The sequence below is a fragment of the Rhinatrema bivittatum genome, chromosome 8, assembly GCF_901001135.1.
Source record: "Rhinatrema bivittatum chromosome 8, aRhiBiv1.1, whole genome shotgun sequence".
Classification (NCBI taxonomy): domain Eukaryota; kingdom Metazoa; phylum Chordata; class Amphibia; order Gymnophiona; family Rhinatrematidae; genus Rhinatrema; species Rhinatrema bivittatum.
Window position 1 is genome coordinate 256,666,533 of NC_042622.1, and position 27,896 is coordinate 256,694,428.

Here is a 27,896-nt window from a genome sequence, read left to right on the forward strand (position 1 = left end):
AAACAGAAAATACGAAAAGAGCTGGGAGTCCTCAGAGTCATGGTCCGGGGATAGATCCCCCTCTGCAGCGCCAATGTTCAGAGGGAAATCCTCCCCTCCACAGTGCATCCGATTCCCCTCAGTACTAGTCCCAACCAGTGACAGATGAGGTGGGCAAACTTCGCATGGCCAAATCAAAGATGGCCACCATTGGCGCGCTATCTGCGGAACCCCAGGGGAAGGTTTGGCCTGACACACCGAAGAGGAAGTCGAGCAAACCCAGAGGGAGGGCCCTGCAAATGTGTCCTCCCCACCTGAAGCATACTTGGAGCAAAGATCACGCCTGTTAAGGCAAAAATGCGACACTCAGCAGGCCTGGCAAATGGAAGTGCGAGGCATGGCACCGACTTCCTGGTCTGGCTGCCGCAGTCCCTACTTCCAGCGTGCGCCTAAAAAACAGCCTGTCTCACCAGCTGCCCTGCCTCTGAAGAGGGAACCCCAGTCACCAGTCCGAGAAACACCAAGCAGCAGGAGCAAAAAAGGGATTTAGCTTGTATAAACTTTTCCTTTTGAGTTTTTGTTTTTTGAAGGATCACCAAGCATTGCCCAAGTAAACCCAGGAATAAGAGAAAAATTCAAATCCCCTGCTTACTTTCCTGCTCCTTCTGATGCTTGAGAAGAGGGCTGCCAGCAGTCCTCCAGGCTGTCTCGTGTGTGCTGAGGGATCTGGACCATCAGATGTCTGCCCCACGGATTCTCGGACAGAGCTAAGGATCACCTACACCCTCCTGGCCTGACTCAACCAGGGAGGATAGCCTCACCAGGCCCTGGGAGGGAATCCCACGATCAGTAGATCTTCCTAGAAATCCTTTTTTTTTTTTTCAGATTGCAGGTCTTGCACCATCTGCCATCTGCTGGAGACAGAAAAATACCGAGGGACTGGAGGTGGCACACTTAGTTGCATAGCAGTTTCAATAAAACTTTCTCTGTCTCCATCTGCTGGCAGGGGTACAAAACCCAGGAGTCTGGACTGATCTGGCTATGTACAGGGAGCGTGAGATAAGCATAGAAGATCTTTGGTTATTTGCTGTTAGATGCTACCTGTGCCTGGAGTTGGTGATGCTGTGGTGGAGAGAAGGGGGCACAGCCACGATCATTTAGTGTCCAGGTTCAGGGCCCACGATAGTTGCAAATGAACGTTCATCATGTCAGCTCCCAGTCCTGGGTCCAATTATGCTGGAAACCTGAAAGGAACAGGAGGAAACTGCCACCCAACTCCTCCCTCCCCCCCCCCCCTCCAAAAAATAAAAAGTGCTGGTGAAAATGAGTTAGGCAATTCAATGTGTGAGCTCAGCTGGCACTAGAGGTGTGGCTGGGGGACAGAGTTAGCATACTAGAGGTAAGGAAATAGAAGGATCAGTAGGAATGGAGGGGGGAAACAAGGTTAGTATGACAAGAGGTAGGGAGAATAGAGAAGGATCAACAGGAGTGGTGGTGGGGGCAACAGAGTTAACAGGATGAAGATAAGGAATGGTAAATGGCAAAGTTAGTGTACTGGAGGTGAGGAGTGTTTGCAGGAGGGCAGGGTAAGCATGACAGAGGCAAAGAGTGGCGGGGGTGGGGGAGTGGGGGGCAGAGGGAGAGGTGAAGAGATTGGAGCTGGGGATTAGTATGGGTGCCGACTCCAAGTTCCAAAGAAAAGACGAGTTGGATGGAAATTTTTTTCTGTTTTCTGCCTTGAATATTTATCTCCTCTGAGGACCCTCCCCCACCCCCCAAAACCACAAATGCCTTGAAGAGTCTCCTCTTGAAAAGAAAACCAATAATCCCCACCCCTTTTTTCTTGTTCAGGATGAGACAGGAGCCCCATGTAGTGAGTGTATGATCTATGTGGATAGAGGCCAGGCCACAGCAGTCACAATGCATTAGAACTGGGATTTGGAGCCATAAGCTAAATTTCCCCCTTATTTTATAGCTCCTCCTAATTTCCTTTAGTACAATTGACCTTAAACCCAGTGTCTAGGTGTTGCCATTGCAAAATGACTGAGACTCTCATCCCCAGGGACTGTGAACACTGCCTCTGTAGCATCCTCATCCAGCCCGGGGTGTGGAAAACCCAACTCGCAAATTGAGTCAAAGTCACGCCACACAGCAGTGCACAATCATTGGCTACTAAGTCACTAGCCCGGCTCAATGTATTCCTGGGAGCGAGGGGGTGTTTTCCAGACTCTACTTCTTAAGGGGCCAATAACAGTTTTCCTTTTCAGGATTTCCACCCAGAATGCTCAGGAGATATGTTTGCAATGTGTCGCCTTTTATCCGAGCATGGACAAGGGCTTTGGCATATGCATGCAAGCAGGATGAATGGGACTCTAGACAGGGTTATGGATATGCAGGAAGAGAGGCCAGCCTATGTAGAACGATGGGTCCCTGGAGCAGAACCCAGAAATGAGGACAAGGCTTGGACCTTCTACCTGGCCAGGTGACAGGAATTGGCCAACAAAAGCTGATCCCATCACTTTCCCCAAGAGAATGAGAATTACTTAAATCCATGCATTTGCTGGGGTAACGCACTGGATCAGCATCTAGAGGTTGCTCTGGGGTGACATGGCAGCCTCAGACTCGGGAGCTACTGGGCTTCTAGCCAAAGACTTGGCCGCTTTGTCTGTGACAAACTCTGAACTGTTTCTTCTCTTGAGTGGGATTTAGCAGCTGTGCCTGAAGTAAGGGAAGCAAACAGCCAGTAGTGTCTGGATGCTTCCATTTAAAGTTGTTAGTGGTATTCGATTATTGCACTGAAATTGCCAGTTCACTTATTTAAATACCCCTTCTGGTGAAAAGTTGTTTTACCCCTACCCACAGGAGGGCCCGATCACACCTTGACTTAAAGTTGCATTTCACCTTTTTTTTTCCTATTTGGGAGTCATTTTTGAGCTATAAATGAACTTATAGGCTCCCCACAAAACAGACTGACTTCAAAATCCAAATCCCGACTGGAACAGGGGTTCTGTTAACAGCTGTGCTGCTGGATGATGCCATTGCTGCCACACTGCTGCTGCTGTTTTTAAAATCCTCCCCCCGCCCAAATTATTTTGTAACATAGTGAGGGTGCGATGTAAGAAAAAGCGTGATAAATCCATGCATTGAAATTCAGTGCATAGCTTTTAAACCGGCAAGGAAAAAACAAGTAAGCAAATGACATGTTAATGCACTGAAAGTTAAAAAGTGTGCAAACCCGAGTTAAAATGTACATTCAGCCTTTGCTGAATAGACTGATGGACATTTTAACTCCAGCTGGAAAAAGGAGTCTCCTGAACTCATGATTTGTGCACACAAATAAAACAAGGATTTTTGTGTGCATAAACGTTTTTTGTACACACAGACCAACTGACTTTTGCAAAACTACAGCATTTAGTTACTTTACCCCAAAAGTATGGTACAGCAAAGTATTACTCCTGTGTCTTGAAACTAACCACCTCGTTTTCCGGAAAAAATTAACAAAGCATGGTTTTTCAGCGAAGCTTCAGCAGAGATTTCCTTCCACATCCTGAGCCCACTCTTGTTCTCCCAGAGCTCTAGTTCCTCACACCTGAGATCTACTGTTTCACCTCCACACCCACTCCTATAACCAGATTTGTATTTTGCACTACTCTACTCCGTTTGCCATTGCATGATATGGATCTCTTCTCTTTTACTTAGAAATAATCCTTCCGCAAGACTCTCACTCCACTGACCTTTTCTCTGAACTTTAACTAATACATTACTGATGTAATCAAGGAACTCAATATTCTTTACTTCTTATTGCAATCCTCCTAAACATCATCCGAAGAAAAAGGTGGAATATCAAATAAATAATTAATATTTTACGAGCAGAAAATATGCTGTGTGTGCACAAAGTGGGGCAGATTTTCAAAGGGTTACGCGCGTAACTTACACGCGTAACCCCAAAAAAACTGTCCCTGCACGCGCCGAGCCTATTTTGCATAGGCTCGGCGACGCACACAAACCCCAGGACGCGCGTATGTCCTGGGGCTTCGAAAAAGGGGCGGGAAGGGGGGGCTTGGGTGGGGCGCTGGCACAGCGGCCGTGCTGGGGGTTCACGCACCAGCCCCAGAGGCAGGCGTAAATCACAGAATAAAGGTGTGGGGGGGATTTAGGTAGGGCTGGGAGGCGGGTTAGAAAGGGGAAGGTGGGGGGGGGGCAGAAGGAAAGTTCCCTCCAAGGCCGTTCCGATTTTGGAGTGGCCTCGGAGGGAACAGGGAAAGCCATCGGGGCTCCGCTAGGCTCGGCGCGCGCAAGGTACACAAGTGTGCACCCCCTCGTGCACGCCGACTCCGGATTTTATAACATGTTGCATGTTATAAAATCGGGCGTAGATTTGTGCGCGCCGGGTTGCGCACAAATCTACGCCCACGAGCATGTTATAAAATCTGGCCCAGTGTGTTTTCTGCACATAAATCCTGAGTGCAGGTCCCAGCACCCGAACTCCAGCTTAGACTAATATTAGCCCTAGAAACTTTACTCCACCTTGGACTAGATGTAAGGAGATTCATATTGAAAAGTCATTCAGACGGATAACTCACAAGTTTTGCCATATTCAGGCATTTATCTGGCTAAATTATAGCCATATAAGCAGTTATCCAGCTATAATTTAGCCAGATAAAAAAAGGGGTGTTCCAGGGAAGGACTTAGTTATCCGGATAGCGAATATGAAGTATATTAGCTCAAGAGGTGGCTTAAAGATACTCAGCCTTCTGTGGCCAGATACCTTTCTACTTAACCAGATATCTTCATTTTCCCCCACCCCACAAAAAACCCCAATGTCCCCGTGGCCCAATTGTGAACCTCCCCGCACATATATAAATGGCCCTGTCGGGCCCAGCATCCCTCAACCTAAAAAAAAGCCCAATCCTTCTCCCCCCACCTCATCCCACAGCAACCTTTCCCCGGTCTTATGTGAAACCCCCCCCCCCCGGGACTGCAGTCACCAAAAAAAGTAGATTACCTCCCCCACCCCCGGACTCCCCCATCCCACCTCTTGATGGCAAAAACCCATCCCTGCCGAGAGCGAGGGTGATCACTCACCTACTCCCGTCTCCTGGTGGCTCCAGCGCTGCTTCTGATAGGCAGTTCTGGAAGCATAAACTATGCTCAGTTTACGCTTTCAGTGTTGTCTATCAGAAGCAGCGCTGAGGCTGCCGGGAGTGGGTGAGTGACCCTTGCTCCTGGAATCCCATGTGGGGGGGGGGGGGGGTGTGGAATGGGATGGGGGAGTGTGTCTGAAAGTCCGGGGGGCAGTTCCATTGGATTCTTTTACATGAGACCAGGAAAAGTTTGCTACAGGGTAGGGGTAGGCGAGAGGAGAAGAAGGAACAGGATTTCTTTTTAGGCTGACGGATGCTGGGTGTGTTTGGCGGATAACACCAGACAGGGCTCATAATATATATGTGTGGGTAGGCTCACAAACAGGCCATGGGCACATTAAGGTGTGTTTTGTTTTTTTTTGGGGGGGGGGGGGGGGGGAATGACAGCGCTACTTAACCGGATATCTTTGAAGATACATGTAGTTCTCTATTTTCTAGGAAAAGCAGGACTATAAATCCCAGCATGCAGTGGAGGGGAGGGGGGCTGCTGAAAAGGCCAGGACTGGATCAACCTCTCTTCAAAAAAAAATAATAATAGAGTCAAATGGTGAATGTTAGGAATTATTCAGAAAGAAAGAGAGAATAAAACCTGTACCGGAAATCTGATACAGGAATCCACCACCCTCTCAGGGAAGAAGCATTTTGTCACATTCGTTCTGATTTTCCCCTAATTTTCCTCTAGTCCTAGTGTTGTTTGAAAGGGTAAATAACCATTCCCTATTTACCTTTTGCACCTCACTCATGATTTTATAAACCTTTATCATATCTGCTCTCAGCTGTCTCTTCTCCAAGCTGAAGATCCCTAGCCTGTTTAGCCTTCCTTCCTTCATAAGGGCACCCTTCCATCTCCTTTATCACTTTTGTTGCCCTTCTCGCTCCCTTTTCTATTTCTGTTATATATTTTTTGGGTTGGGGCAACAAAACCTGCAGACAATACTCAAGGTGTGGTCACAGCAAAGATCTGTAGAGAGACATTACGATATTTTTAGTTCTAGGAACACTGTGGTGGAAAGGGAGAGATCACAGATCACAACGCAATAGGGCGGTACAAAAGACCAGCCTGGGAGGATCCTTGTGCCCCTTTCTAACGACATTTTCCATGTTTATCAGATGCTCCATAGAAAAGTTACCTTCTGTATATTTTAATTATTTTTTAACTTCTGTACAAAAACCATGATCAGCACAGCAGAGGCCTCCATTTGGATACACAGGCTTACTTTTATTTCCAAAATGTAAAATGCCAACGAAATCCTTGCTGGGTAGGGGTGGTGAATGGCTCAGCAGGCTGATGCAATATCGTGTGCTCAGGCTAGTGCATAGGTTAACCCGTGGTTGGACACACATTTTGGACGCGGCCTAACTAGCAAGTAGTTAATAGCGCTCATCACATGTAAGTGCCAAATTGATGATGCTATTAGCATCATCAACTTGGCCTGACGTGCACATTTTAACCCTCAAAAATTAATGCCAGCCCGATATTAAGTTGGAAGAACCACAAAAAGCAGCAAAAAGGAAAAAAAAGTCTTGACGGGTTAGGAAAATAGACGCTCATAAAATTGAGTATCTGCTTTCCTAATCTTCACACCATCTCCTGGGCACCTGATGCCATGGACATGCTGGGACACACAATTTATCCCTAGCGCGTCCTTTTTAGCTCAGTGGCTCATTTGCCTATTGCATCAAGTGCCCAAGAGAGGTGAATGTGTGTGCGAAAAAAACGGGCGCCCAGTTTGGATGCATGGTTTTTTTTTTGTGCACTTTATTGCATCGGCCTGAGGGGTCAGTGTGGGCAGAGGGGTGGATGAGGGGGTTGTAGCTGGGACTTGCAGATTCCATTTAGCAGGACTGCAAGCATAGGCATAGTTTGGGGAAGCATGGTGAGGCAGTGCCCCCCCCCGACTCAAATGCTCCAGGCTAGTGGTGAATCAGCTTCCCTTTACCACTAATGACCTACTTAGTTCTTACCACCCAAACTAAGCAGATAAACTATACCTATAACTGCAAGACCAGCATTCAGCTAGGAGGGGTGAAATGGAGAATAGTTAAAAACAAATCCCTGACCTGGCTGAGGCCAATGCCAGAAAGAACTGTCTGCAGTAATGCATTGAGACAGGAAGTTAATAAAAATACTGTGTATAAATATTCATTAATTCCACCCCAACCCCTCCCTCCAATTTCGTCTTCCTTCCAGTTTAATCCTTTTGCAGCAACTGTAGGGTTACCAACTGGCTCCGTTTCTTCCAGGACAAGCTGATCGAGTCCTGGCTTTGCTGCCCCCTTCCCCTCCCCCACCCCCTGCTTATGTGCTGGGCCTTGTAGTCCCTGCTTTTCTTAGGCGGTTCAGAACTAGTAATCCCTACATGCCGGGGAGGACTGGATCAGCTTGTCCTGGAAGAAAACAGTAGAGCCATCTGACAACCTTACTGCTTTTCTAAGGGTAAGGGAGGTTAATCTCTACCTTCACCTCTACTTAGTTTGCTGGTGCCCAGGTTACTGATCCCACATTGTGCGCCCAGGAGGTGGCTGCGGCATCCATGATTGTGCTTGTCAGAAAACCTTGGATCAGCTAGTCAGAGTGAAGTGATCCTGGGCGGCTCCGTACACCCATCAATTTGATATGAGCAACAGTAAACAAAGTGAAAATTAGAATTATTATTAATAGGAAAGTGTCCCAAAGTGGGAGTGGAGAGGCAGATGGCTGATGTCTCTTTACAATCTCTAAATTCAGCAAGCCTTATTCTAGGGGCTCAGGAGGGTCTTTCTTTTAATAAATTTATCTCCTGTTGTAATACAATCCAAAGACAAAAAAAAAAAGTGATTCTGGTGGGTTATTTTTCACTTCATTTGAACAGACAGAGCTCATCCTGGTCCTCTCCACCCCCATTTCATGCCCTCCCCATACTCCCAGCAGTTATGAGCTGTAGTGCCCACCCTTCCAAGCCTGCAACATCCTGGTTGGAAGGAAAGTCCTCTGCCTGTTACCCAGAGAAATGGCTGCATGTGCTGGCGCTGAACCTTTTAGTGATGGTGGTGGCGGAGGGGAGATACCCTCTCTCCTCTGCTGTGGCAGTGAAATGTCAAGCAAGCACAGATGACCACTTGGTTTCTGGCCAGAGTCCACTTCTGTCTGGGCATTCTGGTACCTAAAGGTCCCATTTACGTTAATGCTTGCAATTGAAGGGTATTCGCCCACCCTAAGTTGCTGGGTACAGTTCTCATGACTGGTAAAATTCTTATTTTTTTTTTCCTTCATGTTTTGCACACGGTGAGATTGAATTAAATGAGCTCTGGGCTTCCTCCCCTGGGGGTGGGGGGCGAGGGTCAGGAATCATAGTGAAGTGCCATTCTGCGTGCCACCCAGCCCATCACCCTGGCAGCCTTCATCAGCATGCACGATGAGCACTGGGAAGCAGAGGGCCTCACGGTAGCAGGGCGGGTTTTCCAGGGGCTGGGTCTCAGAGCGGTCGCCCACGTGCCCGCTCAGGCTCTGGAACATGCAGCCGCCACCAATACCCCCCCGGGCTGCCTGTAGCCGCCCCCCCAGTGAGAAGCGGCTCCTGCTGAAAGGCAGGCGGGTGTTTGGCAAGCGGTTGATACGCTGCGAGGGTAGGGAGTTGCTGCTCACTGTTCGGCGGCAGCGCTGGCAGTTCTGCATGTAGGTTGTGTAGCTGCTGTTGGCCACAGTGGATTCCATCAGAATTGCCTCAGAATAGCTGGGCACTATCTGCTGGTTAGACCTTATGTGCCACTCCAGCTCTGTCATGTCGATGGTGTTCACCCTAGAGATCCGTCTGCAGCAGCCTGCCTCCTCTGGGGTCATGGTGCCGTCGTCCATCCCAAACAGCTTTTCCACATGGTAGTGGACATTGGCCGTTCGGTACTCTGCCAGAACCCTCAGGGGCCAGGAGAGCATGAAAAAGGAAGCCACCCAGAAGATACACCGGCGGGTGTACCACGGAGGGTGGCCTGGGTCCGGGAAAGCCACCATGTGCTCCCTGAAGTCCACATTCTTTAAGTGCATGCCCTCCCGGGCCTCCATGTAATCATCAAGTCCTTCGTTCTCGCTGAAGAATCTGGCCCGTTGGGTCAGGTATGAGGTCTCTGCATCCGAGCTGGAGAAACTAAAGCACTTGGTGAAGCGGAGCTTAGTGACAGGGTAATCTGATAGACCCAGCAGTTCCTTGGAGACATCCTTGACACCATGCCGTGAGTAGTCGAACTCAGACTCTGCCACGTGTGTGTTCACCCTCTCGTGGTAGACTTGGGTGGTGGTGTAGGCATCCCCATTGCGGTACCGCGTTACCTGCCGCGTCCGCCGAATGTAATGGTAACTGATGGCCTTCCACCAGATGCATGGGGTGGAGCGCTGCATCCTCTGGATCTTCTCATAGACACTACTGCTGTCCATCTGGTGCCGCATCTCGTTCCTGGTGAAGCAGTGCCAGCACTCGACCAGATACACGACGTACAGCATGCCCAGGAATGCCAGAGGGATGTAGATGTATCCACTGGAGCAGGGACTGTCGTGGTAGATGGTGGACTCTCCCCGGTAGTTCCCATCAAAGGTCAGCCGTGTCACCTTGGCCAGGCGGCACCAGCCCACGACGCCGAAGCAGCCGTACATCAGCAAGCTCAGCACCAGGCATTTCCAGTGGGACTCTCGGCACAGGGAGCTGCTCAGGGATTGCTTCAGAGGCCTCTGCTGCTCAAATTAAAAGAAAAGACAATGCACTTATCAGTAAGGAGAACAACAAAGTAAGAGATCAAGATCTGAAATGAGAAACAGCAACTTCACAAGCAGCCTCCCTCTCTCTTCTGTGGGAAGGCAAGGTGCTGATTCTGTGCCCTCTCTTAGGGGCCGATGGAATCAGCTGTGCGTTAAAAACCATGCATTAAAATTCAGCGCAGATTCTTAATGTATGTGCTATAAAAACAGTAAGCTAATGGAATGCTAATACTTCTAGAGTGAAAAAAAAAAAGCGCACTAACCGAAAAATGTGGGCAGAACACATGTATTCTGCACAGAAAGCTCAATTTGTGTACAAATTGCGTTTTCTGTGCTGAAATTCTGAATACAGAACCCCTGCAACACAACCTCCTCCTCCCACTAGCCCCAGAAACTCCTCCGTGGGGCTCCCAACCCTGCGAGCAGGATGAAAACAGTGGCAGTGGCCCATATTTATGTTATACCTGCAGGGATCCCCAGCCCTGCGAGCAGGAAGACAGAGGCAGCGGTGGCATGAATGTATGTCATAATCACTGGGGTGAGGCGGGACCAGGCTACGGAGCTGCAGGAAGAAGACAGTGGCAGCAGCTGAAATTATGACGTGCCGGCAGGGATCCCACACCCCGCTGGCAGAAAGACAGCGGTATGATGTGCCCACAGGGTTCCCACTTCCCACGGATAGAAAAAAAAGAAGAGACCCAGTGGGTGGAGTGAAAGGGAAGGGAAGGGATAGTGGGGGTGTGAGTGAGAGAGAATGGCATGGGAGGGGAGAGGAGGGTATAAGTGAGAAAGGGGATGGAATGTAAAGGGGTGAGTGAGAAGGGGAGAAGGTGAGTGTGAGAGGGGAGAGAAGGAAAGAAAGAGAAGTGGCGAGTGAGAAGAATGGGGAACAAGAGGGACCAGGTGAGTGTGCATGTGTGTGTGAACACATATGAGTGTGTGAGCATGTGAGAATATGAGCATGAGTGTGAGCAAGCATGCATGTGAGTGAGTATGTGTGTGTGTGAGAGAGCATGTGAGCGCATGATCTTGTGTGTATGCATGTGAGAGTGTGAGCATGTGTGTGTGTGTGAAAATGAACATATGTGTGTTAAAAAGTATGTGTATATGAGAGAGAGTGGACAAAGTTTGTGTGTAGCCCCCTCCATTCCTCCACTACTCCAGGCCAATTACAAAGTGACTGGAAATCAAAAATTCCCTGGTATGAAAAGCTATAAATTTTGTTTATTCTTATTAGTTTTAATTATTATTATTATTGATGTTATTTCATATGTCTGCTATTTTTACATCTTTTATTGGTTTTTGGGAACTTTGAACATTTTTATATGAATTTAATTTTAGAATGATATTCTATTTGTCAGCTGTCTTGAAATATTTATTTTTTTATTTATATGGTTTTACTATTATGACTTTTATATTTCTTGATTTTATTGTTTTATGAGGAATGGTGATGTTTCTTTTTTTCCATTGCTGCACTGCAATGGTCATTAGCAATTTTCACTGAATTTTCAGTTCAGTGATTATCTGCAACATTTCTGTTTATATTTTGTGGTCTGTCCTTGTTCTGGTGTGTAATGGAAGTGAGGTATTCTGCTATTGTATGTTTTCTGTGTAGGGATCTATAACAGCCTGTCTTGTTCTGTTTTTTTTTTTTAATAGGGGATGTATTGGTATTTTAGAGCTTGGTGTAATATTTGCAAATTGCATTTTCACGGGTTGGATTTTCTCTGTTTGCTATCGGAGTTTACTAAATTGTAATTGTAGTTCAGTTTATTCATGGCTTTTTGTGGCTAGGCCCAAAACCAATGCACTTTACAATAGATAAGAACATAAGAACATAAGAAAATGCCATACTGGGTCCATCTGTTTCCAACAGTGGCCAATCCAGGCTATAAGAACCTGGCAAGTACCTAAAAGCTAAGTCTATTCCATGTTACCATTGCTAATGGCAGTGGCTATTCTCTAAGTGAACTTAATAGCAGGTAATGGACTTCTCCTCCAAGAACTTGTCCAATCCTTTTTTAAACACAGCTATACTAACTGCACTAACCACATCCTCTGGCAACAAATTCCAGAGTTTAATTGTGCGTTGAGTGAAAAAGAACTTTCTCTGATTAGTTTTAAATGTGCCCCATGCTAACTTTATGGAGTGCCCCCTAGTCTTTCTATTATCCGAAAGAGTAAATAACCGATTCACATCTACCCGTTCTAGACCTCTCATGATTTTAAAAATCTCTATCATATCCCCCCTTAGCCATCTCTTCTCCAAGCTGAAAAGTCCTAACCTCTTTAGTCTTTCCTCATAGGGGAGTGGTTCCATTCCCTTTATCATTTTGGTAGCCCTTCTCTGTACCTTCACCATCGCAATTATATCTTTTTTGAGATGCGGTGACCAGATATACTATGTGGGCTCCAAATGTCTTTTTTGCAGGGTTTGCTCATTGGCATCACAGCATTGCATGCAAATATTGTTGTAAGATATATTTTTACATCAGAAGACTCTACTTTGAATGTCCTTTTTATGTAAAATCTGTTATTCATGCAAAATTTTAATTGTTCATGGTGGGAGCTGGGAAAATGCGGGATTACAAGGGTGTAAGGTTCGCTGAAGTGCCTAATAACCTTGCACTGGCCCTGAAAGGGAGCACCACACACAGACCCTCACCATTCACCCATCTCCCACTTCCCCAGAGTGCAAATACTGGGGATGGGTGGGAAGCAGATGGTACGGTTCCGAGGAGAGTGGCAGGATTGCCAGCTTCTTAAAAACATCACTGACACTCTGACCCCTGTCTATTCACTTTCCCAGCATTTCAAATCATCGAAAGGGCTAGACTCCAAGGGGAACATCATCTCCTTGCCATCTCAGTGATTTGACCTGTGCTATGCCATGCCTCGGGGGAAGGGGGGAGGGGGGGGAAGGCGCCATCTCTTCCCTCGCCTCAGGCAGAAGATTGTTTTGAGCCACTCATGTCTGTGTGAGAGCCTGTGTGCTTGTGTGTTTGTGTATATTTGCGTTCCTATGAGAGCCCATGTGTCACATATAGGCTCTCATAGGTACACGCGTGCACACACACACACACACACACACACACACACAATGTATCTGTGAAGGAGAGGGTGCCTATGTAAGTTAGAGAGATGGAGTGTATGAGAGAATGAATGTGTTATTGTGCATGTGTGTGAGAAAGAAGATAAAATTTGTGTGGCCCTACTTCCCCCAGACCATGACAATCTCAGGGTGACTGGAAATGAGAAGATCCCAGGTATGGGGAGCAGAAGATGTTTTAATCTTTATTAGTTTTAATTATTGGGTGTAATTTGATGATTCTGCGCTTTTGAAATATTAAATATTTTTAGGGGGGAAGAGAACATTTTTTAATTATTTGATTTTTTATTCATCAGATGTTTTGAAATATTTTATTGGTGTTTGGGAAATTTTGGATATTCTATTCATTAACTGGTTTGAAATATGTATTCTTTTTATGAATATGACTTTCCTATTATGATTAATGTTTTATATTTCTTGATTTTATTATTTAATGTTTTATGAAGATTGGTAATGTTTCAGTTTTTCCATTGTTGCTCTGCATGTAGAGGCTGGCTTGTTGTGGCTTCCAGTTCAGTTCTTCTCAGCACATTTCTGTTTATGCTTTCTAATCTCTTTATTCTGTATTTGGTCAGGGTCTCTCTGTGTTCTGCATATGTGACAGAGGTGAGGTATTTTGCTGGCATGTAATTTCTGTGAAGGAATCTATAGCAGCCTGGTTTCCTAATAAGAGCTTTTATTGGTGTTCTAGGGCCTGGTGTAATATGTGCAGTGTTGCCTTTTCATAGATAAGATTGTTAGGGTTGTTTCCCGTGGATAGCAGGGCTGAATTAGCCATGCTGTCATGGGATCTGTCAATCAGGCCCTGGAGGCGGAGCTTGTCAAAGCAGAGAACAGAGCTTTGCTCTCTGCGGCTGCGCGTGTGTTCCCGCGCAGGAAAGTAACAGAATCTCCTCAGTCTGTTTTTTCCGCGAGTGGGATCGCATGCGGAGCTGATCTCTCCTCAGTTTTAAAAACAGATTTAAAAATGTCAAAACCGGGGTTCAAACCCTGTCAATGTGGAAAAATAATGTCGGTCGCGGACGGACACGACCGCTGTAATAAATGTCTCGGGCCAACTCATAATCGAGACAATTGTGAGTTTTGTTCAAAAATGTCACCTAGGGCATTAAAACAAAGGGCCTACAGGCTTCAGGAACTTTTCGCCTCATGAGATCCGTCTGAGGCTCATTCATCGCCTGGCCCGCTCACTTCATCGGCTCCACCGAAAAGGAAAAATTTACAGCTGGATCCTAAGTCCTCCACTTTAGGAGGTAAGGTAAAGCCAAAAAGACAAAGGCCAGTGGGTTCTCTAAAATCCCCAGTGCCTAAAGAGCCGCAACATACCTCATCGGAGGTGGAATCCTCGGCGCCGAAGACTTCTGCGCAGAGAATGGAGTCTGCGCACACCTTACAGCTTCCGGCGCGCATGGCGCAGGGAAAACCACCGCGCCGAAAACATGTGCGCACGGCGCCAGACAGCCCTGTGCGCACGGCGCGGGACCCCCCTGTGCGTACGGCGCCGGAATCGACTACGGCGCCGAAGAAACCTACGCGTACGGCGCCGACTTCAAAGAAACCTATGCGCACGGCACTGAAAACATCTGCGCCGATAACACATGTCCGCACCGCATCAGAAAGACATGTGCATACTACAACTGCGCATGAATCAACTTCCGCGCACAGATATACAAGTGCGCATAAGTCTACAGCAGCGCATACGCACATATCTGCGCATAACTCTACATCTGCGCGTAAGCATAAATCCGCGCATAAATCCAAATCAGCGCATAGATCAAAATCTGCGCATGGAAACCATGATTGTTCAAATGAATTAAAGACGAGCTTGAAGCGAAAACGATACCCTTCACACAGCTCTTCTCCAGAGACTGGAACCACAGATTCTGATACATCATCTGATGACTATCACAATTATTCAAGCCATTCCCACAGTAATAAATTACCAAAGAGGAGTGCTACATGGGAGATAAGTCCTTCGACTTCTATATCACCTCGTAAAGCTCATACCTGCTCAAAGAAAGAAATAGTACACATTTTTTCCTTGAACACTTCTTCAGATTCAGAGGAATCAAGGGATAATTCAGTCAATAGACTACAGGAAAATAGGAAAATTCCTACAACTTCACCTCAAATAAATATCGCTCAAAAACCAGACAGTCGTATGGTAATGCCCTCTCATACAAGAGAAGCATTTTTCCAACTGTCTCAATCTTTAGCAGGTTTTTATGAGACACTACAATCATCATTTCAAATGACAAATACTGATGATGACAATGCTACACAACATAAAGCACAAATGACTGAACAACAGTTGGCAAAACCACCAACATCTCCCAATTTCAGCCAACCAGCATCAACAACTCATATCCAGGAGATATCTTTAGATTCTCCTTCAATACAAACATCCCCATCATCATCGGTGGGATGTCTCTCAGACCTGCAGGACCAAATACAAGAACCATATTCACCACCTTACATACCCAAAATTCTTACAAAAAATGGGTACCATTCTACATCTAGAGGTCCAGAAGGAGACAGACCCTAGAGCAGAAACCCTCGGTCTACTAAAGATTTTCGATACTCAGATGGAACCAACATCTCTTCCACCACAAGATATCCTACATTCAGTCTTACAAAAATCCTGGGAGGCCCCTTATACAATAGCAGCCGTTTCCAGGAAAACAGACATAAAATTCCGTATGAAGAAAGAGTCACTATACACTCTACCACAATTGCCTCATGCATCACTTGTACTAGAGTCGGCGATGCAAAGATTTAAGAAAACAAAGTTGCATACCAACTTTCCACCGATGAAAGACAACAAATATTTAGATGAGTTTGGAAGGAAAATATTCCATAACTCCATGTTAACTGCAAGAATTATGCAACATCAGTTCTACATGGTGCAGTACCTCTATGAATGCATGCAAGCTATGAAAGGTACTCATTCCTCAATAGCGGAACAGATACCTCAGCCTCTTCATGACATGGAGGAATGCTCTCGACACCTCTTGAGGTCAATCTACGAAGCTCATGAAACATCTTCCAGGGCATCGGCAACAGCCATTGCAGCCCGCAGACTAGCATGGTTACGTTCAAGTTCGATACGAGAAGACTTACATGAGAAGCTGACAAACCTTCCATGTACAGGGGATAATTTGTTCAGAGAAAAATTCCAAGAAGCAGTAAGTAAATTAAAGGACGAAGCTCTAGCAGTACAATCGCTAGCATCGCATCCTATTTATTCGACTACACGTCGCTATGTCGGGTCTACCCGTAGGCAATCATATGCCAGAAGACCCTATAGATCTTATCAATCTTTTCGTACGCAACCATACCCTGCCTACCAACGTCCTGCTCCACAAACCAATACCTCAAATCAACGAAGAGGTAAACCACGTAACCAGAGGCAACAGGCACAACAGCCTGCTACTGCAGCAAAAACAACGCCATCTTTTTAGTTACTCAGCCGCCACCACAACATCAAGCACCTCCAGGCAGAATTCGTACTTGCCTGAAAGTCTGGGAAAGAATAACATCAGATCAATGGGTTCTGGAGATAGTACGTCAAGGTTACCAACTCCAATTTATCACAAAACCCATATTGCCTCATCTTTCCACACTCAAGATTCACAATTCCCATCCACAATTGGGGGAGGAAATTGCTTCACTTCGCAAACAACAAGCAATTCGACAAATCCACCCACATCCCAATTTAGCAGCATTTTATTCCCCGTACTTCCTCATACCAAAGAAGTCTGGGGACCTTCGCCCAATACTAGACCTAAGGGAGTTGAACAAATTTCTCACCAAGGAGAAATTCAAAATGGTATTGTTGAAGTCAATTCTTCCTCTCATTCAAACCAACGACTGGATGTGCTCCATCGATCTGAAGGATGCTTACATGCACATTCCAATCCATCCATCCTCGTGGCGTTACCTGTGCTTTCGCTACAGACATCAACACTACCAGTACAAAGTTCTTCCCTTTGGACTATCGGCTGCACCCAGAGTTTTCACCAAATGCATGATAGTGGTGGTGGCTCATCTCAGGAAACAAGGTATAACCATCTTTCCATATCTGGACGATTGGCTCATAATCGCCTCAACTCCGAACATCTTACTGAATCACCTTCATCAGGTGATAAACTGTTTACAAGAACTAGGGTTGGTGATAAATTTTCAGAAATCACATCTACAACCAACACATCAATTACAGTTCATAGGCGCATGCCTGGACACTACGTGCAACAGGGCATACCTCCCAGACGACAGAATATCACATTTCCACCAACTTCTACACACCTTGAAACATACTCAGAGGCCGACAGCAAGACAAATCTTGGTGATTCTAGGCCACATGGCAGCGGCGAACTTCATGGTTCCCAACACCAGGTTACACATGAGACACCTACAATGGGGTCTAAAACGCCAATGGAAACAGCATTCACAACCATTGACGCAGAAAGTATCGCTGACTGCAGAAATGAAAAAAGATATAAAATGGTGGCTCCTAGATTCCACCCTTTCCAAAGGAGCGTTGTTCAGCCCCCCATCTCACAATGCAGTCCTAACCACAGATGCATCTCGCAAGGGATGGGGTGCACACCTCGAGACTTACGAAACCCAAGGATTATGGACACTCTCAGAACAGAATCTACAAATAAATCTATTAGAACTCAGAGCAATTCGCAATGCCTTGAAAGTCTTCCAAGATCACCTGAAAGGACGCAGGGTCATGATCTACACAGACAACCAAGTAGCAATGTTTTACATCAACAAACAAGGAGGGTCAGGTTCATGGTCCCTCTGCAAAGAAACCCTAACAATCTTCCAACACGCTCACAAGAATGGCATTCACCTCCAAGCAACTTACCTACCGGGAGTTGCGAACACAAGGGCGGACAGACTAAGCCGTATCTTTCATCCACACGAATGGACGCTCAATACAGAGATAGTACAGGATATTTTTCTGCAGTGGGGAACACCTTTGATAGATCTCTTTGCAACAGAGATCAACGCTCAGGTTCCCAACTTCTGCTCGATACGACCAAGCCAATTCAGGATCGCCCAAGATGCCTTCCTCATTCCATGGACGACAGGCCTTCTGTATGCCTTTCCTCCCATACCTCTCATAACAAGGACAATTCAGAAGTGCATAGCGGACAAGGCTCAACTGATACTCATAGCCCCGGCTTGGCCGAGGCAGCCATGGTACAGTTTCCTGCTTCGACTATCCATCAAGGATCCAATTCTATTACCGAATCGTCAAGATCTTCTCAGCCAAGATCAAGGGACACTTATACACCCGCTACACTCATCTCTACACTTGACAGCTTGGAGATTGAGAGGCTCCTTCTGACAGAACAAGGAGTTTCCACTTCAGCACAATTCATATTGTTACAGTCAAGGAAACTCTCAACCAGGAAAAATGATAGCTACAAATGGAAATGCTACTCGGCCTGGTGCACTTCCAACGATGTACCGCCATTGGACTGCTCCCCGGAATTGCTCATTGATTATCTTCATACTCTATATGTAGCTGGTTTAGCAACATCATCCATCAGAGTTCACCTCAGCGCCATAGGCGCTTATCATAGACCAATCAATGACATTCCTATATCCAATCACCCATTGCTGACTCGTTTCATGAAGGGTTTAACACACATTCGTCCTCCGGTATCCAAACCTCCAGTTCCATGGAACCTCAACATAGTTCTGGAACAGCTCATGCTTTCTCCATTTGAACCTATGGACTCAGCACACATTAAATACCTCACCTGGAAGGTAGTATTCCTGGTTGCAGTAACATCAGCACGAAGAGTTAGTGAGTTACAAGCTTTGGTCCATTATCCTCCATACTTGCAATTTCATCAACAAAAGGTAGTTCTACGAACTCACCCATCCTTCCTACCGAAAGTAGTTACCCCATTCCATCTCAATCAGACAATGGAATTACCAATATTTTTCCCTAAACCTCATATAAACGATAGGGAAAAGCTACTGCACACATTGGATTGTAAGAGAGCTTTAACACACTACAAAGAAAGGACGAACTCGGATTCCCGTGTTTCTCAACTCTTTGTTTCCTACGACCCGAAGGCACCTGGACTGCCAGTGGCTAAATGCACCATCTCCAGTTGGATAGCACAGTGCATCAAATTCTGCTACCACAAACAGAATTTACATTTACAGTCTATTCCTAAAGCTCACCAAGTCAGAGCAGTAGCAACATCCTTAGCACACCTGAAGAATGTGCAACCCATAGACATTTGCAAGGCAGCTACATGGTCATCACTGCATACCTTCACATCTCATTACTGCCTTGATCAACAAGCAGCCATGGATGCGAAGATAGGGCAAGCAATACTGCAATCTCTATCCTCCTGTCCACGGTGACTGCCACACTGTCAAGGATCACGTCCAACCATATATACCATAAATGACGTGATCGGGAGCTTTGGACTCCCATGACAGCATGGCTAATTCAGACCTGCTATCGACGGGAAAAAGCAAGTTTGCTTAATTTTTTGGCATGGGAAGTTCATTATATTGTAATGGCAATTCTGTTTATTCATGGCTTTCTGCGGGCTAAGCCCACACCCAGCACACATTACAAAAGTCTAATTCCATAGGAGTTGCAAGTATCTCTTTGGCAGAGTTTTCTGGTTGGCACCACAGGAGTGCATGTAAATATAATATGCATGTTGTAACTCATATTTTTGCCTCAGAAGACTGTTCTTTTGAATGTTCTTTTACATATAAAATTTGTTATAAATGCATAATTTAATTGTGTGTTTGTAAAGGGTGTGGGAGTGTGTGTGTGTATGTGTGTATGTGTATGTGTGTGTGTGTGGGGGGGGGGGGGGAATGGCGTGTGTTCAAGGCTGAAGTTTTGCCTAGGGTACCCAATACCCTTCTCTATCCATGGGTTCTTGGATGGGGGGGGGGGTCACTTTTAAAAAATATAGATTACAGGGCAGAGCTTGGCTTTATTTAATGGACTCGGGACAGGCACTGAATGAATCAGGGGGAGAGGGGGGCAGCACAGTAATTTTTCACACAGGGCAGCAAAAAAGCTAGCACTGGCCCAGTGTGCCTTAAAAGTGGGTAGGCAGCATCTGGAGGTTTCAGAGTTTTTGGCACCCTGGGTGACCACCTAGTTTGCCTATTGAAAGAACCGGCCCTGCATAGGTGTATGTCATACAGTAGGCTGGCAAGGAGTGGAAGGGACAGGCCTCACTCTGTGTACTGTCAGATAATAGGGAACTAGGTGCACACCTTGGGGTTGATGCACCTAGGTTGATGTATTTAAGATATGATGAGGGAGGATGGGGGCTTTATGAGCCCACACCAGAAAGGTGAGGTGGTTGGGTTTGGGGCTTCTGAGGAATCACATGAGGGGTAGAGGCCTTTTGAGCAGAAACCTGAGAGATAGGGGCGAGGGGAATGGCCTTTGAGCATACTTAGATAAGGCGATGGGGCCAGATGAGATACATCCAAGGGTACTAAGTGAACTTAGAGATGTCCTGGCAGCTCTGCTAGCTGACCTTTTCTATGTTTCCTTAGAGTCTGGAGTAGTTGTTTCTATTCATAAAAGTGGAAGTAATGAGGATGCTGGGAACTATAGGCCAGTTAGTCTGACCTAGTGGTGAGCAAACTAATGGAATCGCTGCTAAACAGAGGATAGTACAATTTTTGGAAATCGATGGATTGCATGATCCAAGGCAGCATGGTTTTACCAGAGGTAAATCTCATCAGACGAATCTGATCAATTTCTTTGATTGTGTGACCAGAGAGATGGCTCAAGGAAGAGCAGTAGAAGCAGTGTACTTGGATTTCAGCAAGGCCTTTGACACAGTTTCGTACAGAAGACTTATAAATAAATTGTGTGTCCTTGGTATGGATTCTAGAGTGATTGACTGGGTTAGAAAGTGGCAGTGGGAGGCAACAAAGGGTAGTAGTAAATAGAGTTTTCTCTGAGGAGGGGGATGTTACTAATGATGTGCCTCAGGCTTTGGTCCTTTTTGTGAGCGACATAACGGAAGGGCTGTCAGGAAAGGTTTTTGCTGATGATACCAAAATCTGTAACAGGGTGGACAGCCAGGAAGGAATGGAAAACATGAGGAGGGATCTAGCTAAGCTCGAGGAATGGTCTAAGTTAAGTTAAGATTTAAAGCTAAAAAATGCAGAGTAATACATTTAGGGTGCAAAATCCCAAGGGAAAGATACAGTATTGGAGGTGAAATTCTTCTAAACAGGATCGTCTAAGGAAAAGTAGGATCTGAGGGTAATTGATGATCTTAAGGTGGCCAAACAAGTGGATAAAGCGATGGTAAAGGCCAGAAAGATGCATGAATGCATTGGGAGAGGAATGGTCAGCAGAAAAAGGGAGGTGATATTGCCCCTCTATAGGTCCCTGATGAGACTTCACTTGGAATACCATGTACAATTCTGGAGACCGCACCTTCAAAAGGATGGAATCTGTCCAGAGGGTCATTACTAAAATGGTCAGTGGTCTTCATTCTAAAACATATGAGAATAGACTTAAAGATCTAAATATGTGTATCCTAGAGAAGGGGTGGGCAATAGATTTCCATACAACTGAGACAGAGTGCATGCAAATCTCTCTCATGCATATTCATTAGGGGTATCCTGAAAACCCAACTGGTTTGTGGCCCTCAAGGACCGGAATTGCCCACCCCTGCCCTAGAGGAAAGGCGAGATAGGTGAGATAGGATAGAGACATTCAAATATTTCAAAGGTTTCCATGCACTGGAGGTGAGCCTTTTTCAATGGAAAGGAGACTCTAGAATGAGGAGTCATGAGAAGAGGCTGAAGGGGGTAGACTCAGGAGTGATTTTAGGAAATATTTCTTTACAAAGAGGGTGGTGATGTGTGGAACAACCTCCCAGTGGACGTCATGGAGACAAAATCAGTACCTGAAGTCAAGAAAGCAGGGGGATTTTTAAGGAAGTGATGAGAATTATAATGCTAAATTCATTGAATGGATGGGCAGACTGGATGGGCCATACAGTCTTTATCTGCCATCATATTTCTATGTTTTTACATATCAAAGATGAGAGGAGGCGCTCCTGAGCAAACGGGTGGAGGGGTGAAGTGTACTCCAGATGCATATTTCCATCCTGGGATGGGGTATGGAAGCCTTAGGTGCACACAGAACTGAAGACGTTTTGGTACACTCTTCAGATTTGCATATCATGATTACTCCACAGGTTGCTGCCTTCACCCCCTTTCCCTTTCCCTAGATGTCCTAGAATAAAGTGGCACTTTGTGAGGGGGTGGGAGAGCCTGCATAGAAAGGGTACAAGCAAATCACCCCACTAATTAAGGGGATCACTGCTTCCTAATCTCCGCCTGCCTTTCTGTGCTAATTACCTGCTGACTGCTTTAAAAAGGCCCACAATGCTCTTGTTGTTGGGAATTTTTTTTGTGTGTGTCTTGTAAGATTCTGGAAATGCAGCTGGGATCACTTAGCGTCCTTGCTGCATCCATTATCAGATAATGTACAAGTCAGGGCAGCGATGACAGCTCATTACTGGATCAGACTAGGCCTGTTGGAATTGAAAAAAATATTTCAGCTCTGAAATGGAGAGGGTCTCTTGGGCCTAGCAGCACTTCTGGTTGGGCAACAGCTCAGCATTCGTGTGAGAGAGGGGGAAGTGATCTGGGTTGCAAAATCAGCCATTTACACTAGGAAAGGTAATTTGGCTTTCCCATCCTTGACTCCCTGGATAGCGTTCTACTTTGCCCGTCACTAACCAAGAACCTTTTTCTGATTTGTAGTGGAGATTAGTGAGAGAAAAATGTTGATTTATGAAAGTGGCAGATGATGTGGAGAAGAGGAGTATTGTGTGTTTATCAGAGTGCCCCTAGCAATAAAAGAGAGAGGAATCACACTCCTTCCTTGGGATGTGTCCAATTCCTTACTTCGGCCTTAGATGTCCAGTCCAAGGACGAGACCAGGGTGTGGTTTCAAATGTCCAGACGCATGATCATTTTTGGATAATTCTCCTAATTCAGTAAAATACAGCTAGCCTGCACAAAGACAAGTTCAGTGCTGAGGCAGAGTGCACAAATTAAAATAATATATTAGGGCAAAAAAAGGAAAAGAGAACTCAGGAACAGGACCAATAGTAGAAGAAAGAAAGAAGACCGTATTTGGAAGAACCGAACTGGTGCAGCTTCTTTTAAGTGAACGGCTCTTAAACCACCACTGAACAGCCATTACAGCTTGCTGAATTTGTGGTGCATGGCGTTTAAAAGAGATTAACCCCTCTCCCTTGACTTCCTCTCCCCCATTCTTCCCTTGGAGATGTGCGGTCCTCTTCCAAACAGACTGAGACACGGTCCTTACCATAATTATTTAATTGCTGGCCAAGCACTAGTTCTCACAGGAGAGATTTATCAGGCTGCAAGACCAGCTGTCGATGAGCAAAAGGGACTGAAAGCTGACAGGTGCCTTCTTTCCCACACCAGGCATTTACCTTTTTCAAGGTTTTGTAGTCACCCCAGTGCGGCCTCTCTCAGAACCTTGAATTGGTTTTAGATGTTTACATTTCCACCTGGCTATTAGATTGGATACCTAACTGGGATAAAAGTATTTCACATCTGGGTGTCTGGCACAGCACACTAAGGGCAATTTAGCTTAGCTGTGCCTAAACTGAAACCACTCTTCCTTATCTGGGCAGACTAAACTCGGACATCTAGCAAACATAGGCTCACAGATGCGAACTTTTAGAGATTCCTTCAACACCCTAACAGGGTTAGCTTTTCAAAATGTAGCCCCTTATCTGGCTAGCTCTAACTTATCCGGGTATCTGGCTAACTTAACAAGCTGCTCAGCAGCTGAATATTTACCCCATGATGTCCTATATAACTTTGTGCTAATCTGGTGTTTTGCCTCTGAGTTTCCACGCAGCCATTCAGTTCCATTACTGTGCTGGATCTCCTGGGGACTTCTTGTTTCTAGAGATGCATGCGTGATGCTCTACAGCACTGGTTCCCAACCCAGTGCTCAGGACAGACCCAACAAGTTGGGTTTTCAGGATATCCACAAGGAATATGCAGAAGGTAGATTTACATGCACTGCCTCCATTGTATGCATATCCATCTCATGCATATTCATTGCATTTATCCAGAAAACCTGACTGGCTAGTTGTGTTCCAAGCAGGGGACAGAGGGGCAGGTAGAACAAGAGATTCTGAACTTAGATCCTGGAGGGCTCTGCTAATTAGCCTTTCTCTTAGACTAATGGGTCCTAAACCTGTCCAACTGACCCCCCAGTGAGATGGGGTTTTCAAGATATCCATAATAAATATACACAATATAGATTTGCATATGTCAGAGATCCAGTACCTGCAAAATTATCTCATGCACATTCACTGTGGCCATCCTAAAAAGCAGGCTAGCTGGGAGCTGAAAAGGAATGGACTGGGAACTGCTAACTTGGACCATTTGTATGCACATACATCTGATGGATATTCATGGAGGATCTCCTGAAAACCAGACTTGTTGGCGGCCATCGCTGAAAACTCCTGACCTAGGGCACCTCACCAGTCAAACAGCTGATTTATTACAAACAACCAAGCTGGTTATGAGCTGGTCCTGACATGAGAGAGGTAGCAGGTTCTGGAAAAATCTTGCATCTTTGCCAAGCTTTTAACTTGGCAGAGAGATGCCAGACCTGGTCAAAAAGCATAGTAGCTTCATGGGAGATAGGGATCACCTCCTTCTTCACCTAAAAATGTGAGAAAATGAATTTGGTCTCTTGCCTGCTCATGTGTTGAACTTTGCCATGGCTTTCCTGAGTACATGGAAAGAACGAGAGAAAGGATGTTTCCCAGAGAGCATCAGCTCACTGGGGTGGGCTGAGGCAACCACGCTTATATATTTGTTCTCAAAATCCTGACCTGCTGTATGATGGGGCTTGATTTCCTCAGGAATGAAGTAACCTGATCAGCGTGTTAGTCTCCTTTTATATGTGGAAATAAAAGACCGTTTAGTGGTAACCCTATGTTACTGGAGCAGTCTAATACTTCTTGTTTCTAGAGATGCATGCTTGATGCCCTACAGCACTGGTTCCCAACCCAGTGCTCAGGACAGCCCTAACAAGTTGGATTTTCAGGATATCCACAAGGAATATGCAGGAGGTAGATTTACATGCACTGCCTCCATTGTGGTGCATGGCGTTTAAAAGAGATTAACCCCTCTCCCTTGACTTCCTCTCCCCCCTACTTCAGCAGATATTCTTCCCTTGGAGATGTGCGGTCCTCTTCCAAACAGACTGAAACACGGTCCTTACCATAATTATTTAATTGCTGGCCAAGCACTAGTTCTCACAGGAGAGATTTATCAGGCTGCAAGACCAGCTGTCGATGAGCAAAAGGGCCTGAAGGCTGACAGGTGCCTTCTTTCCCACACCAGGCATTTACCTTTTTCAAGGTTTTGTAGTCACCCCAGTGCGGCCTCTCTCAGAACCCTGAATTGGTTTTAGATGTTTAAATTTCCACCTGGCTATTAGATTGGATACCTAACTGGGATAAAGTATTTCACATCTGGGAGGAGAGGAGGGGAGGGGTAGAACCAGGTGGGCTGTTTCTGGTTATTCAGAAGATCTGGTACCGAGTTTTATCTAAGTTCCTCCCTTTCATCTACTGCAGATTATGAGCTGGGACTGTGATGGTTGAGACCTTGAACAAGCCCCTCCCTACAGGTTGCCAACATAAACTCCCCCTTCCCCAACACCTTTTATTGCAAGGTTTAGGTTCCATAGAAATACACTGCTTTGGCCTCAGCTTCAGAGCTTCATTAGAGAAGCACAATGGAAGGGACCTGAAATGGTGCCCTGGCCAGATGCAATATGTCTCCTATCTACTGGGTTGCAAAATTTGCAAACTGCTGAAGGGGGAAGATGTGCCTGGTGGTCTTACTGTAGGGAAGAAAATTAGAAAAAAAAAGATCCCCAACTAGTATTCATGTTTAAACAAGAAGGCTTTTTAGAAGCACAGACAACAGTTGGAAGAGGAGGACCCTTTGGCTCACCCAATCTGCTCAGCTGTGCCTACTACTGTACTGTTATTGGTCTTATTTGATCTGTGGTCTTCTCCTTCCCTCCTCTGCTACTAAAGTCCTTTGTGTCTATCCCCACCCATGCTTGAATTATGCCATTGTTTTGGCTCCTCTTTCCTCCCCTGGACAGGTGTCCACTACCCTTTCAGTGATGAAGTATTTTCTATAGACTACCAAGGGGATCCAGGGTGAAGACAAGTCCCCCTCCTTCAGTACAGCAAGCAGAAGCTAATTTCTAAGCAGGGGACAGAGGAGAACAGGTGGAGCCAAGGCACTGAAAATCTCAGCTGGAAAGGAATCTCAGCAATCCCTGAGCCTAACAGAAGGAAAACAAACACTTGCTCCCCTCCCTCCCTGAACCAGCCTGCTGTTCCTCGGTTCTCTCTCTTACGGTGCACAGCTCTGCACCTTCCCTCTGTCCCTCCCCCAACTCAGTCCCCCTTCCTAGCACTTTCTGGTGAAAATGGTGACTGGTGCATTGCAGAGGATGCATGTCCCGTCCTTGCATGGCACCAGGACATAGGCCGTTGTGGGCACGGAGGAAGGGGATCCTACTAGGGCTGAAAACATCCAACACGGAAGCCGCTGGGGAAACGCGCCCCTCTCTCCACTCCACCCCACCCCCGCAGGATGGGTAATGAGTGGGAGGGCACAGAGTGCAGGACGATTCCTGCACAACCTTCTTGCTTCATCGCTCTTCCACCCTCCTCCCTTTCTGTTCTTGACATCATTTCGAGTCTTTGTACCCCTTTGCCAGTCCTAGCCACCCCAGATTGAAGACTGTTTTCTCTCCACGTTTGCTTTCTTGTTCGGCAAGGCATCCTCCAGGGTGAACACCCCCTCCTCCCCCAGCACTGGCAGAGAAGTCCACCCGTACCTGCCCTGGCAGGGGCAATTAGGGAGTGGGCTGGATCTTCCCATGGGGCATAGAGAGTGAAACAAAAACCCCAACCCCACCCACCTCCTTCATCAAATGTTTCAAGCATCGGGGAGGGCTGGAGCGCTTTCCTACCTCCTCTCGGCCGTCCTGGTTCAAAGTGGGTGTCTCGCCATTCCCGACTAAGCCATGCATGGTTTCTCGGAGTCTTCCAAGGAGAGACGCCGACGAGAAGGAGGAGGCGGAGGACGGCTGAGGCCGTGCAGAAATCCGGGCATCTTAGGAGGGAGCCGGCAGGAGGCACAGCACAGCCGTCCTCTCACCTTCCTGCATCGACGGCCCCGTGTTCGACCCCCCGCCACCCCAGCCCCCGGAGGGTCTGCATCGCCGGTACTTGAAGGACCAGGCCTAGAAAGGAAAGGCCCCCCCCTCCTCCACGCTTCCTATACATTCAGGTCGATTCTGTGTTACTGCTCATCCCGGCTGCGTCGCCTGCTTCAGCGCGCTGAAGTCCTCCCTCAGCAGCTTCTCGTAAGGCTTCTGCCCAACAACCCCCTCCTTCTGCGCGCACACACACACACAGCAGCCTCCTCCCTCATACACACACACACATACACAGACACAAAATCACATATACAGCAGCCTCCTTCCTCACACAGCATACAATCATACACACACACACACACACAATCACACATACAGCAACCTCCTCCCTCATACACACACACCAGCATCCTTCCTCACACGCATACAATCATACAGCCACAGCAGCCTCTTCCCTCATGCACTCACAGGCACACACAGCAGTCTCTTCCCTCATACACACACACACACACAGCAGCCTCCTTCCTCACACCACATACAATCACACACACACAATCACACATACAGCAACCTCCTCCCTCATACACACACACCAGCATCCTTCCTCACATGCATACAATCATACAGCCACAGCAGCCTCTTCCC

At 46.5% G+C, this 27,896-nt stretch overlaps 1 protein-coding gene across 1 annotated transcript; it reads right to left on the reverse strand.

Moving 5' to 3' along the window:
• Positions 1–6,258: 6,258 nt before the first annotated feature.
• Positions 6,259–27,466, reverse strand: TMEM151A (transmembrane protein 151A). Its single transcript, XM_029614659.1, has 2 exons — positions 27,063–27,466; positions 6,259–9,825 (listed from the first exon to the last, which is right to left on the reverse strand). Exons 1-2 carry the CDS (start codon positions 27,120–27,122, stop codon positions 8,452–8,454), a joined length of 1,434 nt encoding a protein of 477 aa, XP_029470519.1. The 5' UTR covers positions 27,123–27,466; the 3' UTR covers positions 6,259–8,451.
• Positions 27,467–27,896: the final 430 nt, after the last annotated feature.